This window comes from Triplophysa rosa, linkage group LG19, assembly GCF_024868665.1.
Source record: "Triplophysa rosa linkage group LG19, Trosa_1v2, whole genome shotgun sequence".
Classification (NCBI taxonomy): domain Eukaryota; kingdom Metazoa; phylum Chordata; class Actinopteri; order Cypriniformes; family Nemacheilidae; genus Triplophysa; species Triplophysa rosa.
The window spans coordinates 9,497,395-9,516,028 of record NC_079908.1 but is presented as its reverse complement, the minus strand read 5'-3'; the positions used below and the strand labels follow the sequence as shown (position 1 = coordinate 9,516,028).

Here is an 18,634-nt window from a genome sequence, read left to right as displayed (position 1 = left end):
AAAAAGTAATTAATTACTAGTTACTAATTACATATTCAATAGTGTAATTAGATTACTGTACAAATTACTCTATCCAAAAAGCATTTAATTACTTATTACTAATTACTTTCTAAATCCTATATCAACCTTGATTAGTTAAGTGATTCAAGGAAAGACACGAAACGGCTCTTAATTTTTTCAAATAAATAATATAAAACTACATAAAGTAGTATTGTTAACTTACCAAAGTATTACAAATGTGAGAATTATACATTAAAGCACGGATTTTAAAGTTAGACTTTGAATTTTGATTTCCAATTTTACACACGCATATTACACACATTATTTAGTTTAATTACATCAGAAGTAACTGTAATTAAATTACAGAAAAAATAAGAGTAATCCCTTACTTTACTTCTCAAGGGAAAAGCAATTAAATTACAGTAACTAATTACTTAGTAACTAGTTACACCCAACACTGTTTATGTTAATAAAACATAAACCGTTATCCAACATGTGGTTTCCATCTTTGTCATGGATTTATGCCGGTTCCAGACACCTCGGATTTAGGATATTTTCCACTTCAATCTCAGAAACAGCATCTAAATTTAGTTTTTTGAATGTATTAATTAAAAGTATTTAGTAACATGAAAAGTTAGTTGAATAGTTAGTTACATTAAAACAAAAAAAGCATTTATTAACATTAAAACAGCGCCGTTCCTGAAATTATTTCCAGGTTGAGATAGGAAATGTCCAAAATCCGAGGTGTCTGGAACGCATCATTAGAGACAAAATCAACAACGTCAATGCAAAATACAATATTTTATTTAACAAAATCAACATTGCCATACAGAAACTTTTACACGTGTAGCAGTACAATCAAAGATAAATAATAAACACAACTCGTTTGCTTAAGCAATTGAGACTAAAATACTTTTACTGAAGAACAGAATGACAGATGTTCACATTTGAGCTGTTTGTGACAATAAAAATTGTTCAAGTTGATCCTTTCAATGTTATTTGTATGAATATACACAATACATATATACAGTTAAGAGTGGTAGATGATGTTCTAATATTTACATACACATTAATTACCCAGTGCAACCAGAGTTCAGAGGTTTTTACTAATTCAAATGATATGAACAACTCTTTGTTTCAGGGGTCACATTAGTGGCTGGAATCCAAGGGCTGTCCAACTTCAGGATAGCACATGTTTGTTGTAAAGAAAGGTAATGTGCTTACGTTTATTATTCAGTGCATTTTAGATTCATTTGTTATTGAACATGTATAACAAATCTCAGCTGTGGTCAATTTTTGCCATAGTATGGCCAGTCTGTGCATTATATGAGTCTAAAAAACATCTGGACAACAGCGAGAGGACAACTGTTAAGCCATGTAAATGGAAAGATACTGTAATATTTGTTTCTTTTTACAGTGCAAGACTTTCACAAAATGTGCAAGATCAATAAATATGTCAAATCAGTACCAGCTGAACATTTACTGAGCTCTAAGCACGGAGGAAAGATGCTAACTGTGTGCTTATACTCATGTGCTTTCTCATGTGATGGTTGGATTGGGAGCACAGGTTTGTGCGATGTGTCCATCTTTAATTCTCTAATCTTTAATTTGCCTTCTCTCAGTGCCAACGATGTCTGACCTTCTGTGCTGATCCATTGGTTTTCTGTTTAATTGGACAGTGTCAGTTGTTAGTATATACCCAAATAATAAATATTTACTACAGGAATATAACGCAAGTCATAATAACTTCTGATCATGACAGATACTAAATAAACGCAACGCCCCTTCCGGAAGTAACATACTGTGCTCACAATGATTCTGGTCTTTGATGTTCACTCTGTTAATGTCCCTGTGAAATGAAAGTTCTAAGTTATTCTTTGGTAACAGTTCTCCAGAAGTCACACTAAAACACACACACAACCAAATGGAAACAATCACAGCAGGTGACAGAGAATAAAAATGTAGGCAGGAAAGTAAAATTCTTACAGCAGCTGATTGACTCAACCTGTCGAAGCGGAACTTCAGATTGGATCTGGGTGACATCTTATTCCTGAAATCTTTGTTTTGGGAGAAATAAGAAAAATCATTAAGCTACGGTATACTGTAAATATTGAATTCAAAATTGACTTGCCATGAGCAATAATTTTACATACCTGTTGGACTGCGGCACATGATCACTGGAGTTCCTGCAGTCTGACCCTCAGTGCTCAGAGAGCCAAATACAGGTGAAAGGCTGGGAGATATCTGGAGGCTGTTCTAAATAAATGAGACACAGACTTATTAATGCACACTGTCAAAAGTGAAAGGACTATGCCATTTAGAGGAACTGCTTCATGAGACACAGTTTTGCTTGTGTGCATGAAAAAAAAAAATGTTTTTGACTATATGCGCATGCACAAATTTGGGAGGGGGGTAGAATACAGGCAGGTGGGAAAAACATATCCTGCCCCAATATTTACCCCTTTGAAATGTTATCCTGTCATGTGTAACATGTGATGTGGCCTTAAAATTTTAGTGGGTCTATGTAAATATGAAGAAATTCTACGTGAGACACAGTGTTGCTTGTGTGCATGCATTAAACTAATTGTTTTTGACTATATGTGCATCAATGCATACGTTTGAAGGGGATAGAATTCTGGCAGTTGGGAGAAACAGATCCTGCCCCAATATTACCCTCCCTTGAAATACAATTTCGTCATGTGTAACATGTAGCGTGTGTAGCCTTGAATTATTAGACCGTCTATGCCATTATGAGTAGAGGTCGACCAATATTGGATTTTGCCGATAACGATAACTAAGGTGGGCAGTACCTGCCAATAACGATTAATTAACTCATTTTGTTTATTGATTCTGAAACAAAACATAACACTAAGTAAAATAGTCAAATGTAAAAGTAAAATGTTGTAATATTTACAACATTACAATACAGATTTTACTTAGACATAGCCTTGGTGAGCATAGTCTTACTATTGGCGTCATCTGCTTCTATGTGCAGCGAAGTCTGGGATTACTGTAATCCAGGGGCAGAGCTACGGGTGGGCCTGGACAGCTGGCCCACCCTGTCAGAGCCAAGAAATTTATTTTTAATATTATTAAATATAAATTTTAAGCTTAATTCTAAATTTGAATTGTATAAATTAAATAAAAACATTTGAATTGTTTTATAATTAATTGTTTACCAAATATTATAAAAATGTGCTCACGTTAAATCAGTTACGTTACGGCCGTTACGTTGCGTGCCAATATGCCCTTTTCACATGACGTCATGCATCTTCCGTTCTGCCGCGAAGCAGTGTATTGTTACTTCCGCTAGCACTCCAGTTCATAAGGTGGCAGTAATGCACCTACTGTATAAGCTGGTTTGCCAACCGCCAGTAAAACTCAAGAAGAAGAAGTTACTTCCGCTAGCACCTTAGAATGGAGTTTACCAAGTCCCTTGCACATCTGCCACAAATTCGGCTAGATGATGTACAACGTCTTGCAGACAAATTTTCGCTAACGACAAGATCAAAGCTAGAGAAAGGATATAAATTATTCGTTGAACAGTACCTGTTTGATTATGAAGGTAAGTGTTTTGTTTTCGTTTTGTGTTAGCGAAGGTGCTAAGATTACTTGAATACGTGTTCTGTCAGTTTTTTTTCACTGTTGTTAAATTCCATCGCGACGGCAATACGGAAGTTCTTCTTCTTCTTTTTGTTTGTTGCAAGACGGATGTTATGATACACTGCTTTGCGAAAAGGCGGAAGTTAAGTGACGTCATTGTGAAAAGGGCCTATTGTACAGTCTTAGTTAGTATACATGAAGAAATTCTCCCTGAGATATACAATATTGCTTGTGTGCATGCATCAGACTAGTTGTTTCTGACTATGTGCATCAATGCTTTAATTTATAGGGGGTAGAATCCTGATAGTTGGGAAAAACAGATGCTGCCCCAAAATTACCCCCTAGAAATATTATCCTGTCGTGTGTAACATGTGATGTGTGTGGCCTTGAAATTTTAGCGTGTCTATGTAAATATAAAGAATTCTACACAAGATGCAGTGTTGCTTGTTTGTATGCATCAAACTAATTGTTTTTGACTATATGTGCATCGATGCATAAGTTTGAAGAGGTAGACTCATGGCAGTTGGACAAACCAGATCCTGCCCCAATATTACCTCCTTAAAATATTATCCTGTCATATGTAACATGACAGGATAATTGAAGTATCAATGTGTCTGTGTAAATATGAAGAAATGCTCCACGAGACATACAGTGTTGCTTGTATGCATGCTTCACTACTAGTTATAGGAGGTAAAATTCTGGCAGTTGGGCAAAACAGATCCTGCCCCAATATTATCCTCTTGAAATATTATCCTGTCATCTGTAATGTGTTTGAAATATTATACTGTCTATGCCAGTGGTTCTTAACCAGGGTAGGGCAGGTATTGCAGGTGGGTTTAAAGCTGTTTAAAATCAATAAAGACGTTATATATAGAGTGCCTTAGTTTTGATACGCCGCTTGCTTATAACACAACATATTTGAGAAGGACAACGAAGAAGAGCAGGAGCAGTAAAATGCGTATAAGTGAAAAGCGACAGAAGTAATTAAATTAGACTTTTACTGCTTCACTGCTGAAAAAAAACAATAGAACCCTGCCCAAAACACAATACAAAATTTGATAGATTTAATGGTTATAATGGGAATTGTGTTGGTTTTACTGGAAATTATAATGATATCTACTAGTATTTGATGGATTCTATTGGTGGGGTGTTATCTGGCAGATCTTTAACTAGGTTTACAGGGGGCCGTGACCACGAAAATGTTGAGGACCACTGGACTAACTTATATAAAACCAACATTACAATTTTACAAATGTTTGTATTTCTACGCATTAAAATGTTGAGCACTCCAACAGAAGCACATTGATCTTACAGGTTCCTTCTCCTCCAGTGGCTCTGGGTCTCCTGCAGCACTGCTGAAGCTGCTGGTGCTGGAGGAGGAACGAGATATATCTGGCCTACCACCGCCCTCCTTCAGTTTAAGAGAAGACCTGACCAGAAAAAGAGAGGAAGAAAAAATCAGTAGCTATTAAGAGTTTGCATTCAGTCAGTGTCAGTTACAAAGCTGGAAATGTACCTCTCATTGCTCACAATCTCTGGAGAGCTTGGATTGGATTGCACTTCCTGTGAGAGATGACCGCTATCCAGACTTCTCTGATCACACAGGACCCTAAAATCACAAATGAAAAAGAATGGTTTCAATTGTTTATTTCTTATTAGTACTAGTGCCACTGTGATTTACCACACCTACTAGGGCCACACCTCAAATGTTAAATACACTGTACAAAAGTAAAGTGTTTGTTTTTAAGATATTTGTCTGACCGTGTGTAGCGCTCTGGCTGTCCATCCATGCTGGTGTGCAGTCGTGGAAACAGCCCTGACCGTCTCTTCACTGGACTCTTAAGAGGAGATTTAGCGCTCGATGTCACTGGAGACTATATAAAATATTTATGTTATAAAATGCATGTTTAATTGAACAAATCGTGAACTTAATAAGATATTCACCGAATTCTTAGCAGCTTCAGTGTTACTGTGGGTTAGGGTGACCCCACTTAGGCTGGTGGGCACGCCACCTCCCGCAGCAGAGTGACGCCCATGTTTCTGAGAGCCCACCATTGTCTCCATAGAGTGACTGCGCACACGCATTGCTCGCTGGGCGAATGATATAAAGACAGAAGGACTCACGAAAACAGCATGAAGAAATGAATCTATGCTTGATGATCGGTGTGTATCTAAACCTTGATGGACTCCAGTATTCCTCCATGTCCTCCGTTCTCCATCCTCTCTTCATCTGCACTGAGAGGTTGTCCCAGCATCGAATGTGTGTGCTTGTGTAGCTCATTATGAAGGTTATCTAGCAGTTCCATCCGTGTTCTCTCCTATCACGCAAACACAATGATATAAACACACATGATCACTCCAACTAAAGTGCCTAAAAATATAACCCACCAACAAAGATTTTGTCTCAGGCCATGTGAATTTCAACAAAATCACCATTTGCAGATATTAAACATGCAGAATTGTGGCGAAGTGGAAGCTTATCATGCATTTTGAACCTTATCTACATCAAGCCTGTAATGCAGTAATATTGGACGGTCCAATGACTTCCTACCTCAAGCTTGGCAAATCGGATTGATCTGTAGCACGCCAGCTCTGCATTGATCAGCTTAGTCAGCAGAAACTCTCTGAATTCTGGACCCTATGATAAAAGACAATGACACGGCAAATAAAACGATGATGCAAGAACGGCCAAAAAAAATGTGACCTTCTGGAAAACTCCAAATCAAGTATATGATGTGACAGCATACCGTTTGCACTGCGAAAAATCTATTTCTTATTCAGCATTTTCATTTTTAGTAAAAATATCAAAACATCCTCTAAACAAAATACATCTACTTGTGAATCTAAAAAACAATATAACACAACATTTTACCCTGTATAATACCTTATATTTTATTTGCGAAAAATATATTTTGTTTTAAAGATGTTTGTATATTTTTAGCTGGAGCCTGTAGTTAAGCATCTGTTTACCTTTTTGAAGACAGGTGGATTGGGGAGAGGAGGGCCGAACTGTGGCACATCTTCACGCGCTGTGACAGATACCTGCACCATATAATCAAATATATTATAATATGTTTAGAACATTTACATTTTTTATTTTTATGTACCTTTATGCATTTGGCAGACGCTTTTATCCAAAGCGTCTTACATTGCATTATACTATACATTTGTTTCTAATTATGTGCAATCCCTAGGATCGAACCCATGACCTTGGCGTTGTTAGCGCCATGCTCTAAACGCTGAGCTACTGTTTAATTACCATATAATTTCCACACTATGAAGAAATCAGAATTTGAACATTTTCCCTCAATCCCTGTGCAAGTGAATAAGCCATGCTGAGGACAGACCTTGTAAGTGGTGTCATCTGTGCCAGGGTTCTCCACCTGCACAAGGATGTAGGCGTGGAGGAAATTGGAGGCAATCATGTCAGCCACGAAAGGTGTGGTGTCCTCTTGAAAAACTGCAGCTACGATGTCATTCCCTATGTGCCTCTTTCTCTGGAGCTTTGTGGAGAGAAACATTCATCATTGCTGGAATTAGTCCTAAGGTAACCATCAATGCCCAAACATGAGGGTCGACTCAACTTTTTTTTGTTACTATGGGAGATAATCACTTTATTATAACCTTAGTAAGTACCTGTTGTGTGTCTCCTTCTGTATAGGGCAGTTTAGTGGAGATGTGAAACATGAGTTCCTGCCCCCTAAACACAGTGTAAACAGACTGAGACCCCGTCTGACCGTGAGACACATCCAAACCACCTCGAAACCTGCAGATGAGACATATAATAATGATAAAACAACACCACTAGCTTACTTCATTACCTGTGTTCCACTGACAACCACGATTTTACTGACTTTATTTTGAACAATTTAATATTTTATCATTATATATACAGCCGCAGAAAACAATTGAGAGACCATTTACAATTTTAATTGAATCATCATTTCTAGATGTATTGTGGCCATTTCAGTCCAGTGTCTGTTGAATAAAAAAAATCAAACCTCAGGATTGACATAAAGTCATCCAACAGCAATGTGAAAGACTGACAGTGTAACAACTCACGAACTACATCCCCCATAATGCCTTGCACCTGCACTCCTCTGGCCATGTTGATTGTTCCCTCTCACCTGAATGCTAATGACTTTCACCTGCACCTCATCAACCGGACACTATATGTTCTCCCTTTAACCAGTGTTTTGTGTTCGGTCTAGTTGTATTTTGTGATACTAGTTCCGTACCGCTTGTTCCGTGGAAGTGTATTGCCTGTTGGATTATTGTATTTTGTTCCCGTGGATCGTTCTGGTTTTCCCTTAGATGTTTCCCTGTTTTTGGATTTCCCTATTTTTGTTCCTGAGTTCACCTTTTTGATTATTAAACTTTTCACTTTACCCTTGTGGCATCGTTTATCATCTGTGAACTGTTACAGACAGCATGACAAGACACATGGAAACTGAGAAAAATCGGGTGCACATAAAAACGTTTTTGAACTTTTCCTAAATACATGAACAAATGTTACTGTTGTATTGCTTAAAAGTGAATATGAACTTGTTTTCTTAGCGGTATTTGAGGTCTGAAATAATACAGAGCATCTTTTCTGTTATTTTGACCTGTTTATCCAGTTTTCATTTTCTGCAAATAAATCCAAATAGAAACAATATTCTTATTTGAGATTTGGGAGAAATATTGTTAGTAGTTCACAGAATTAAACAAACATGATCATTGTACCTAAACACATACCTAGAAATAGTAAATTCTGAAAAACTGAATATAAGTTTGAAATGGTCTCTTCATTTTTCCATGGCTGTATGTCAAATCTAACCCACTTCTTTTAAAAATATTTTAAGTCTATGCCCTACATGTTTATAAGATAAACGCAGTCGTGTTTGATTACACATCCTAACCAATCACATTCAAGTTCTCACATCTACATTTTTCACCACCTCAATATTGTTTTTACCCTTTAAAGTCCTGCAGCTCTACACAGTCTCCCAGCACTCGGAGGAACTCTGTGAAGGCTGGTGTCTCCTCACTGTTCCCAAACAACTCCTCCTCTGAGGTCTGCGTACAATAGAGACAGCAGCATATAACAAGATGGTTAAAACGTTTTTACAAAATACTAAAGGGATAGTTCACCCCCCAAAACCAATTCTGTCATTACTGATTCACACTCATGTCCTTTAAAAACAGTATATGACTCTTTCTTTTGAGAAACACAAAAGAAGATCCAGTATTTTGAGAAACGTCTCATTAGATTTGTGCATACAATGGAAGTCAATGGGGGCAAACGTTGTTTGGTTACCAACATCCTTTAAAATATCTTCTTTTGTGTCCAACAGAAAAAAGAAAGTTAAACAGGTTTAAAATGACACGAAGGTGAATAAAATGATATAATTTTCATTTTTGGGTAAACTGTCCGTTTAGGTCGGGGCTATCTAAACTCTGTATAAATCTATAACCCAATTGTGTCACTACTGAATGTTTTCATTTTCTCATGGTTGCTGAAAATAAATGTGACCGTAAGCTCATGAATATTTTAAGAGGAAAGCACTATACTGTTATTGGATGGTAATGTGTTGCAAAGAGAGCCCCGCTACATCTCTATAACTTTGCCACTGCAATTCAAGGTTAACCTCGCAAAAGCAGTGCTAATCTTGTTTAACCCTGGGTTAAAAGTGGCCTTGAACCAGGGTTTAAAAAGACCCAGGGTTAAGTGCATTATAAAAAGCCCCTTAGATGACACAAGAGAACTGCAGATGATGGAAACAGCAGGGAGTGTGAAAAAAGATAACAGAAAGTAAGAGATAAAATACCTGAGATGAAGCTGCAACCTATTGACTTATTTCTTTTGTGATTAAGATCCAAGCAGTTTGATAAGCATGACTCTGTGAAAGTGTCCTTGGGAGGCTCAGATACCACACCAATATTCACAGTGTTTACATGCAGCCCATATACAAGAACATTTGCTCACCTGCCCGAACTTCTGGTAGATGACGCCAAACTTATAAGTGTTGTTTAACTCATGCTCATCATAGTTCACTATTAACTGAGAACCCTGAAAAAACAGTGTTTAGTCAGTGATATACAATATAAAATCACGTCAATTACAGCATACATTATGCAACATATACAGTATATATTGTTTTTACCAAATGATTTCTGAATGTAGTTATTCTGATGTCTTTATCAGAGATTTGAGTTGTTTCAGATGTACTTTAACTATGACCTCAAAAACAATCCCTCCCATGCAAAGCTGTTTTATTCTCCTAAAGCATCTCAATAGAGACACACAAATACTTCTTTATGAACAGCTAGCACAAATGCGAGAGCGCAAAACATGACAGACGTAATTTTGCATAACTGTCATTTGTCTTTCGTACATCAATATCTCGGCCAGAAGCAATATTGTGTTATTGAAATATGCAAAACTCCTCCTTAATCACAGACTCTTTCTTTTATTGAGACATAGACAACAAATGCGAAGGATCAGCATCATGTGATTACTACAAATATAAATAATCATCAAATAATTTGATATAAATGAATTCATATTGGCAAAAAATAGCTTAATAATAATGTTAACTCACCTTCGGGTAAAGCACAGGACTAAATCTCAGACACATAATGTCTTCGCATAGCAGCTGTAGTACATCACAAAAAACAAAGTCAAGATACAGGAACAAGCTGACCAGTTAAACTATTTTCACTTAATGCTTGTTGCATTTTTGTGCTAAAAACTAACCATTTTGACACATGGCTGTACATATAATGTACCAAGCAATCTCCAAATAACAACCTCTCTCCAATCTCTGCATTACATTGCGACTAGATCGCCAAAATGTTTCACACAAACCGCAAGGGTTAGACTGAAATGTTTAGGGACTTTTAAACAAATTACCGACATTTGGATCCATCTGAAGGATGGTGTGAAGTGAAGGGCATTGGGTGCCCCAATCAAGTTTCTGCTTAATAGGCATCGTTAATATTTAATAGCGCAACCTTAAGAAAAAGCCCCAAATCTCAAAAGATGAAGCAAAATATTATTCTGTAATAATATGACCTACTCTGGCTGACATATTGTACAGGTAGTTATAATAACTTACAATTTAAAAACACTTGTGATTTTTAGTTCTGTAAAGTTGATAAGACATAAGAACATGAAGCATGCTTGAGTTTTAATTGGTTGAATCTCGTGAACGATCTCTGTCAGTCACAGTCATTACCTTGGCTAACTGAGGGACACTGGGGAGCTCAGTTAAGCCCGCTAAAGAGATCCTGTCATAGATTGTCTTCGATGGAGTCCTAAGTGAGACAGAATAATACAATCAAACCTTTCAAAATGTGCCAAACATGTAATTACACATGAGGGATTGAAAGGACTATTATTACCTGAGGATGATGTGCAGGTGCTCCTGCTCCTTCACCTCTTCGTGTCTGAGGGACAGAACCAGGTTGCCATGGTTACTGGCTGTGCAGTAGAAGTTCAGATGTTCCTGAGACCGACAGATAAGAAAAAAACGTTTCAATTTGGAACGAATCCATTGCTAACATAAAGAGCGCTGACTGCTTATTATTACAGCGGTGACAATAAAGACACCCTGCAAGCTTTTCAATTCAAATGATCAAAGAAAGATTTTGCCAAAAGCTTTTGTGTGCATAATACCATTGATGTAGGGACTTGTTAGGATTTGTTAGCAATGCAATGTTTGAAAGCACAAGTGTTTATACAGCGGAACAGACCCTCTGCTATATATAATGTTTAAAAGATTCAACTGACAGCAGTTAATATATATATATATATTCAATATATACTTTTAAAAAGGCACTTCATGATGCCATTCGCCGAATGGTTCCATAAAGAAGCTTCAACATCTGAAGAACCTTTCTGTTTCACAAAACGTTCTTTGTAGTGGAAAAATGTTCTTTGAATTGTAAAAATGTAAAAAATAAACAAACGTTATGTGGCCCAAACTAATATAAATTAAATATAAAATAAATTGTTATATTATAACCAAATACAGACCTGAAGTTAACTTCGGGCCAAGCGCGTTTGCCAAAAATGGTTCTTCTGTAGCAACGCTGTGAAGAACCTTTTGTAGCAACTGTGTATTCTTATATAAATTAATCAATTTATTTGCGTTTATCTTGGTCTACACATGAAATGAACAGGCATGATGATGCTAATGTGTTAATGACAAAAACAGAAAATACACAATATTCTTGAGATTCAGTAATGGATCACTTCAGCAAAAGATTCAGTTAATTCAAAAAGATTCATTATACTGAATACAATTAATTATACTTCTGCTATATTTTTCAAGTATCTGTACTTTTTGCTTATTTTATTGGAGTACACTATAAAGCATACATCATAATTTTAACTCCACTGCATTTCATAAATAAATAGTTTGCCTTTAAAGGTGCAGGTGAAATTACAGGTGGAATTCTTATCTATAGCAGTGAGGTTGCAAAATGCAACCAAGGCTCACTCCCCTCCCTTTCAGGACAAAGATGTCATCACAGTTTTGTTTCTTTGCTGAAGGAGATGACGTATTTATGAAAGCGCTCTGTAGAGCAGTTTGTCCATTTAGGGCTACTGTAGAATCAACATGGTGAATTCCACGTAAGGGGACCCGCGGTATATGTAGATAGAAATAGATCATTCAAAGGTAATAAAAACATAACACTTCATTATGTAAGGTCTTTATACACCTCTGAAGACATAGTTATGTAGATTATATTGCATTTCTGTCAATAGATCCTCCAAAAAAATTACACAGTGCACCTTTAATAATTCAATATATAAAAATCTAGTTTCTTAAAAATACTTGACAAAAAGTAAGAAAGTACTAGATTTTCTATGTACTTAAGTAATAAAGGTAAAAATGTCATGTATTTATGTATTGCAGTGGAGTAAAAATGCATATCGTAGCTGTCCTTCAGAAACCTCGGATGTCCATATTAGCTGTTTTTCAGGAAATGGAAAAAACACTGTACTTTTCAAATGATTGAGTAATGTGTTGTCACAGTTGACAAGCTCTTTTTAATACTTTTTATTGGTTAGATATTTGCAAAACCCAGTGACAAACATAAAGGCTAATAATAATGATTAAAAATCACCAAATATGGAGATACAAGGTTTCAGAAGGACAGCAGTGATGTTATGCTTTATAATGTAGTGAAGTAACAATTTAGCAAAATTAAAACACTACTCGATACTACTTGAGAGTAAAACCTGTTATTTAGTCCTCATTTATTTATTCATTAAGTTGCATTACATTCAATTCAGACTGTAAACATTTTCTCTATTGCTCATTCAGCAGTGGCACAAAACACAGGCTGGCACAAATCTACATTTTGTTTTTACCTATTTTATGTTTTTTTTGTCGATACAAAATGAGTTCTCACCATGCCCAGAAAATGCTTGCGGTACGCACGAATGGCAAAGTTACTCTCCAGTCTGTACCCAAACTCTCCTGAATTCCCTCCCTCTCCATCTTCCTCATCACAGTAACCATTCTCCCAGTGTGGAATGGAGGCAGGGACCTCGGGATCTTCTATCCAGTAACCTCCAAACTGAGGCATAATGACCTGAGGGTACGGTTCACCCCGCTGTAAAACCTTCAACAGAGCAAACAGACCATTAGAAAGAGATATCTACCCCACATAATGTTCATGTATATACAATACAGAAGGATTAACAGATAAAGCTACATTTTACAGAAGTGAAAAGATTCTCTCTGATTTACCTCCTCTATCCGTGGGTATGGAATGTAGTCATCCTGGAGAGGCAAAAATAATGATTCATGAGATAATGATGTAAATGGACATTTTCCTAGCGCTTTCAAATTACCCCGGTGACATGCGGGCAAGCTTTTTACGTGGCATACGTCTATAGCTCATGCATACACATTATATGAGAAATGACGTGCAGTTCAGTTGAAATGAGGAACAATGAAACAAGCACTGAAGGATAGAACTGTTTCTGTTGCCACTTTTGTTATTTGAGTTTCACATTTATGAACATTTAGCATTTTGATTAAATCCAGTTTGATACTGCATGAGCACTTTAAGTCAAAGGTTTGGCCTTTGACTGCTCTACAGAGCGCGTTTTGTAAATACATTATCTCCTTCGGCAAAGAAGCGAAAGCGTGAGGACATCTTTGTCCTGTGTCAGCCACCGTAGTGATTCAAAAGGGAATGGTGAGCGGTTGGTTGCAATTCGCAACCTTACCACTAGATGCCGCTAAAATCTCCACATTGCACCTTAAAGTATAAGCTTTTAAAACAAGTGGCAAATTCAGTCAAACGTATCCAAACTTTTGGCTCATATTGTATATGTTACATACTCTAATCATTACAGTATTTAACACATACAGTGTAATGTATCAAACATCATTCACAAGGACGTGGAATAGCAGCCTCCTGAAACAACCCAACTTTGCTACAACGTAAATCTTGTTGTTTTTCCATGCATTCTGACCTTCACTCTTTGTGGGCTTGACCTCAACTCCTCCACCTCAGAAACCTGCTAAGGGGTCAGGGTCAAAAGGTCAAAGGTTGCAGGTTTAAACCCCGAAAATGGAGGTGTGGTGTAAAAGAGAGGCACAGACACCGCTGCTCTATGAATGTGCTTACGAAAACTAAACTTACCAATTTACCAGTACAGAGCTGCTCTAACTCTTGTTTTAGGTTCATTTATATAATTCTATCTTTTGAAGTTATATATTGAGTTTTTACCTCCATCTTGTCCAGAGCATCAAAGAACTGAGTAGACTGTTGAGAGAGAAACACAATGATCAATATATAAATTATAATGAGGCAATTTACTTCATATTTAGGTCAACAACACAAGCATCTGTTAGGTGTGAATGACACGTCCATGAGTGGCTGTGCGGGTCTTGTAATCCCTCGTGTTTTTACAGCAAGCAGTACTCACAGTTTAGAGTACTTAGTATCAGAATAAACTCCTGGAGTTGCTGAATTGACAGTATTTACTGTAAGAGTCTGTCAGACTTTTATATTCATTTTTATATAAAACCTTCAGGTTTAACTCTGAAGAACATCTTGTGCGTTTTAATGGATGCCACAACCTCTGACAAGGTAGCAAACATTGTCACAAATTTGCTTATTTTTATTACAGACCTAGAAACACTTCAGGTTTTTTACGTCATAACAGATTTTTTTTCACAATTTCTCAAAGACTCAGTTGAGTCTTTGCTTCTCTTTAGGGATTTCCTTCGTCCTATCAGGAGCATGTAAACTATATGGCTTTCAGCTGAAGTCATGGTCTACTGAGTAAGCAGGGCACAATCATGTTACAGATTCTGTTTTTCAGAAAGACAGTTTGAGTCAATAATTGCTGCATTTATTGAAGAATAAACAATTTATGAAATCTTGTCCTGAGGCTTGGCTCCCTGCCTTCCTTTGCTTTCTGCATCTGTAAGCTGTTTGAAGCAAATTTCCTTTCATTGCTGATTCATAACAGACACCGAAAGCCAGACGTGGTGCTTACCTTCATGGTGGGAGGGGCAGTTCTTGGAGGAGAGGGAGGGCAGTCTGCCAGGGGCACATTGGAGATGGTCAGACACTCCTGTTTCCTGTAACATAGTGACATCACCACTTTCATTTCATGTTTTTAAGATACAACTACATTGACTTCCATCGTATAGACACAAAACCTTTTCTCAAAACCTATTTCTCAAAATATCTTCTTGTGTTCCACAGGAAATGGAGAGAAAAGAAATACAGAATGTTTACTTTTGGGGCAGCTATCCCTTTAAATGTATTGAAATGGACTATCGGTAGTCTTATAAAAGCTGTTTTATTTTACGTGGAGCAGGTCGCCACATGGGGGCCACCATGATGAGATCACATGATCTGCTAATTAGTAAACGCCACTGGTGACATCATTTCTTCTTAGCAAAAACGATCACGTCAGTGAATGCAATACAACATTTAATAAGCAAAATAAATACATTTAATTAAAAAATGCCACTTAAACTACGTTGTATCGCAGAAACGATAACCTCACTGAAACCCGGACTATGGCTTCAGACTCATTTCACTCCTCTGAAATGTACCTCTCCCATTTGACGATATCAAGATCATCAATAAAAAATAGGCAAAGGATGGGCAATCTGTTCTTTAAATGAGCTCTCTGGACAGCAGCCTGACAGGTAGAGGATCTAGAGGCTCATGCTTAAAATTAATTTTCCTTCGCTTCCCACCTTTTTCTTCATAAGTGAGACATGGATAAAGAGAATGAAAGAGAGAGAGAGAGAGAGAGAGAGAGAGACAGATGTGGACAAGGATCTAAAAATACCCATCCAATCCTTCATGAGCCCCTGTAAATAGATTCCGTTAATCCATCAATATCCTCATATTAGGGAGTAAAGTGACTGTATCGTTATATACTGTATCGTTCATTACCGTCGATAAAGCAACCAACATCTCTCTCACGTACACAAACACTCACAACACTAGCAGGAAGACCAGATCCAAAGTCTACATGCACATTTATACAAAAGGCCTCAAACTTTTATTCAGCTCGCATCTAAAAACCACAAAGACTGAAAATATAAAGCACTGAATAAACAGCACAAGATAAACACATCACGACCAAGAGAATTATTTTCACACATATATCAGCAAGTCTCCCTCTGTGAGGATGTGAACAGCTTACTGTCAATTTGTTTTTCATTGTAGCCAACACAAAAATCTCTTTTTAGAAGGAGATTGTGGGTCATTTCAGATATGTGATGCACTATATAATCTCGAACAGTCAAATGTTTTGTACTTTTGTTGATATGGACAATGAAAATGACATTCAATGTTTATCTAATAGATACTGTCTTGATCATACAGTTATGTGGGTAACCAAAAACCGTTGGTCCCCATTGACTTCTACTGTATAGACACAAAACCAATGCAAGTCAATGGGGACCAATGGTTTTCTGTTATCAACATTCTTCAAAACATCTTCTTTTGTTCTATTCTATCTATCCATCCATACATCCGATCTATTATATATATTATGATCTGTCTATGTCATTCTTAAAGCAACATCTCTGAACCTCAGCATGAGAGGACATATAGACATTTATCTATATAAAAACATCTTATAAAATCAGGATGGTACAGCGATTAAAATGTCTAAAAGTATGAATCATGTACTAGAAAGCAACGCTTCTAAACAACACTGCACAGTGTACATTTAAGCACCTTTAAATGACTGTAAAGATCACTTTTTCTAACTACTATTATTTCTAATATTTGAAAATATTCAAAAGGCACAGACCTTGAGAGATTTATAGGCATATGGTAACTGCAAGTTCTCTAAAACATTCCCCTGGAGTTACAAATTCCAGTAAAAACTTTGTGTCAGAATCCCCTAAACAGATCTGAGAACTGCAGCTGTGCTCTGTGTATCTGAAGATAAACTCAACAAATGCAGATAAACAGTTCTGACCTACACATACAATACACACATCACATACAGTCAGACATACATGACCCACAACGCCGTTCACCCACCACTGGCCATCGGTCTCCGTCAATCTCCGTCTCTCACAACGCTTGCGTGAGCGGTGCAGGAGTCCGATGAGAGCGGCGGCAGCACGGACGCCGGCTCTCCGACAGCGTACCCTGGACCTGAAGTCAGACATGGCTAAACCTCAGACGTGGACCCGTCATATCACAGCAGCTTGGACTGAATGTGCATCGTCACTATCTCACTCTCCAGAGATGAGGTGCTGTCCTCTCAGCACAGACTGTGTGTGTGCATCTTTCACCAGCTATACCTCTCATTCTCTCTCTCTCCCCCTCTCTCTCTCGCCCACCCCTCCTCACATGGTATTTCACTTTGACACCTTCTTTTCCATTAGGACGCCTTGATTGCTTAACCTTCGCTGTTCTGTGTCTGTGCTGAAAGAAATCTTCATTTTTCTGCTCAGCTGTGCTGCATTTTTCTCATCATCTCTGGTTGTACATCTCTTTATGATGACGATAATAAAGCACTTTCTCCTGCGGTATACAAAGGGACACAGTATGGATCTATTGCTATTCCAACTCTTTGCCTCCTCCTTTTACAGTAATACGTCATAGTGTGTGTGTTTTATTCCTACATTTTTTTTATCTGTTATATCACTGTCAGTCTTTTCATCTTCTACTTCCTTGTAGGGTTATCTTCATCAATATCTCATATCACAATAGAAACCAATTCTGGAGAAAAAATGCCAAATACTATTAGAGTTCTCTTTGGCAATCTTGCTTCTGATTGGTCAGTCACAGCTTTGATTTCGCTAAACTGTATACAGTAGTGGCCAAGAGTGATGTCTAACCTTTTTGCTCTTGATTCAAATATTTAGAATCATGCATTAAAAGTGTGGATGCATATTGCCCGGTTGTGACTGAAGTGAAAACATTAAGCTCCGCTATGGGAAATTTTTAAGGAGGCAATTTTTTGAGTGAAGGGTCATGGGAATAAAAATGCCATTTTATCATTCTGAAAATTTTAAATTTACTATTTCTAGGTGTAGTATAAAATGATCATTTTTGTTTCATTCTGTGAACGAGTGACAACATTTCTCTCAAATTCCAAATGAAACTTGTATTTGATTGAAATGGAACAAACTTGTCAGAATAACAAAAAAGATGCTATGTTTGCAGAACTTGAATGCCGCAAAGAAAACAGATTCATACTTTTAAACACTATACTAATGTTATACATGTAGTTTAGGATCAGTTCAAAAATGAATATATGATATATGACGAACTTCATGTGTCCTAACATTCTCTCAGTCTTTCACATTGATGTTGGGTGATTTAATATCACTCGTGAGGTTTGTTTATGTTAAGATTCAACAGACGCTGGACTGGAATTGCCACAATACACGCAGAAATGTTGATTAAAGGCAAAACTGAAGTGATCTTTATTTTTTTCCACGACTGTATACATACATTTTGCAACAATGACAATCTGACTGCTCATGATTCCTTGCATATTGTGCCAGATATGCACTCTAACTCAAAT

At 37.1% G+C, this 18,634-nt stretch overlaps 1 protein-coding gene across 2 annotated transcripts; it reads right to left on the bottom strand.

Moving 5' to 3' along the window:
* Positions 1-788: 788 nt before the first annotated feature.
* rap1gap2b (RAP1 GTPase activating protein 2b) lies at positions 789-17,439 on the bottom strand. Of its 2 annotated transcripts, XM_057360667.1 has the most exons (24): positions 17,137-17,439; positions 15,116-15,200; positions 14,341-14,376; positions 14,084-14,131; positions 13,350-13,382; positions 13,009-13,221; positions 10,990-11,093; positions 10,824-10,902; positions 10,188-10,241; positions 9,572-9,655; positions 8,561-8,661; positions 7,240-7,369; positions 6,951-7,106; positions 6,574-6,645; positions 6,155-6,241; positions 5,781-5,921; positions 5,548-5,694; positions 5,365-5,477; positions 5,120-5,212; positions 4,916-5,033; positions 2,154-2,256; positions 1,987-2,057; positions 1,812-1,849; positions 789-1,663 (listed from the first exon to the last, which is right to left on the bottom strand). In XM_057360667.1, exons 1-23 carry the CDS (start codon positions 17,265-17,267, stop codon positions 1,841-1,843), a joined length of 2,208 nt encoding a protein of 735 aa, XP_057216650.1. In that variant the 5' UTR covers positions 17,268-17,439; the 3' UTR covers positions 789-1,663; positions 1,812-1,840. The 2 variants fall into 2 exon arrangements, with proteins under 2 accessions (XP_057216650.1, XP_057216649.1); XM_057360666.1 differs by having other exon boundaries at positions 789-1,849; positions 17,137-17,438.
* Between the last annotated feature and the right edge of the window lie 1,195 nt (positions 17,440-18,634).

Excerpts from the sequence above, each read along its gene's own strand:
- rap1gap2b (XM_057360667.1), bottom strand. The coding sequence starts at position 17,267 with ATGTCTGACTTCAGGTCCAGGGTACGCTGTCGGAGAGCCGGCGTCCGT. Across the intron at positions 14,377-15,115 it reads CTGCCCCTCCCACCATGAAG|TCTACTCAGTTCTTTGATGC; the intron begins GTAAGCACCACG and ends CTCTCTCAACAG. Across the intron at positions 2,257-4,915 it reads CACTGGAGGAGAAGGAACCT|AACAGCCTCCAGATATCTCC; the intron begins GTAAGATCAATG and ends TCATTTATTTAG.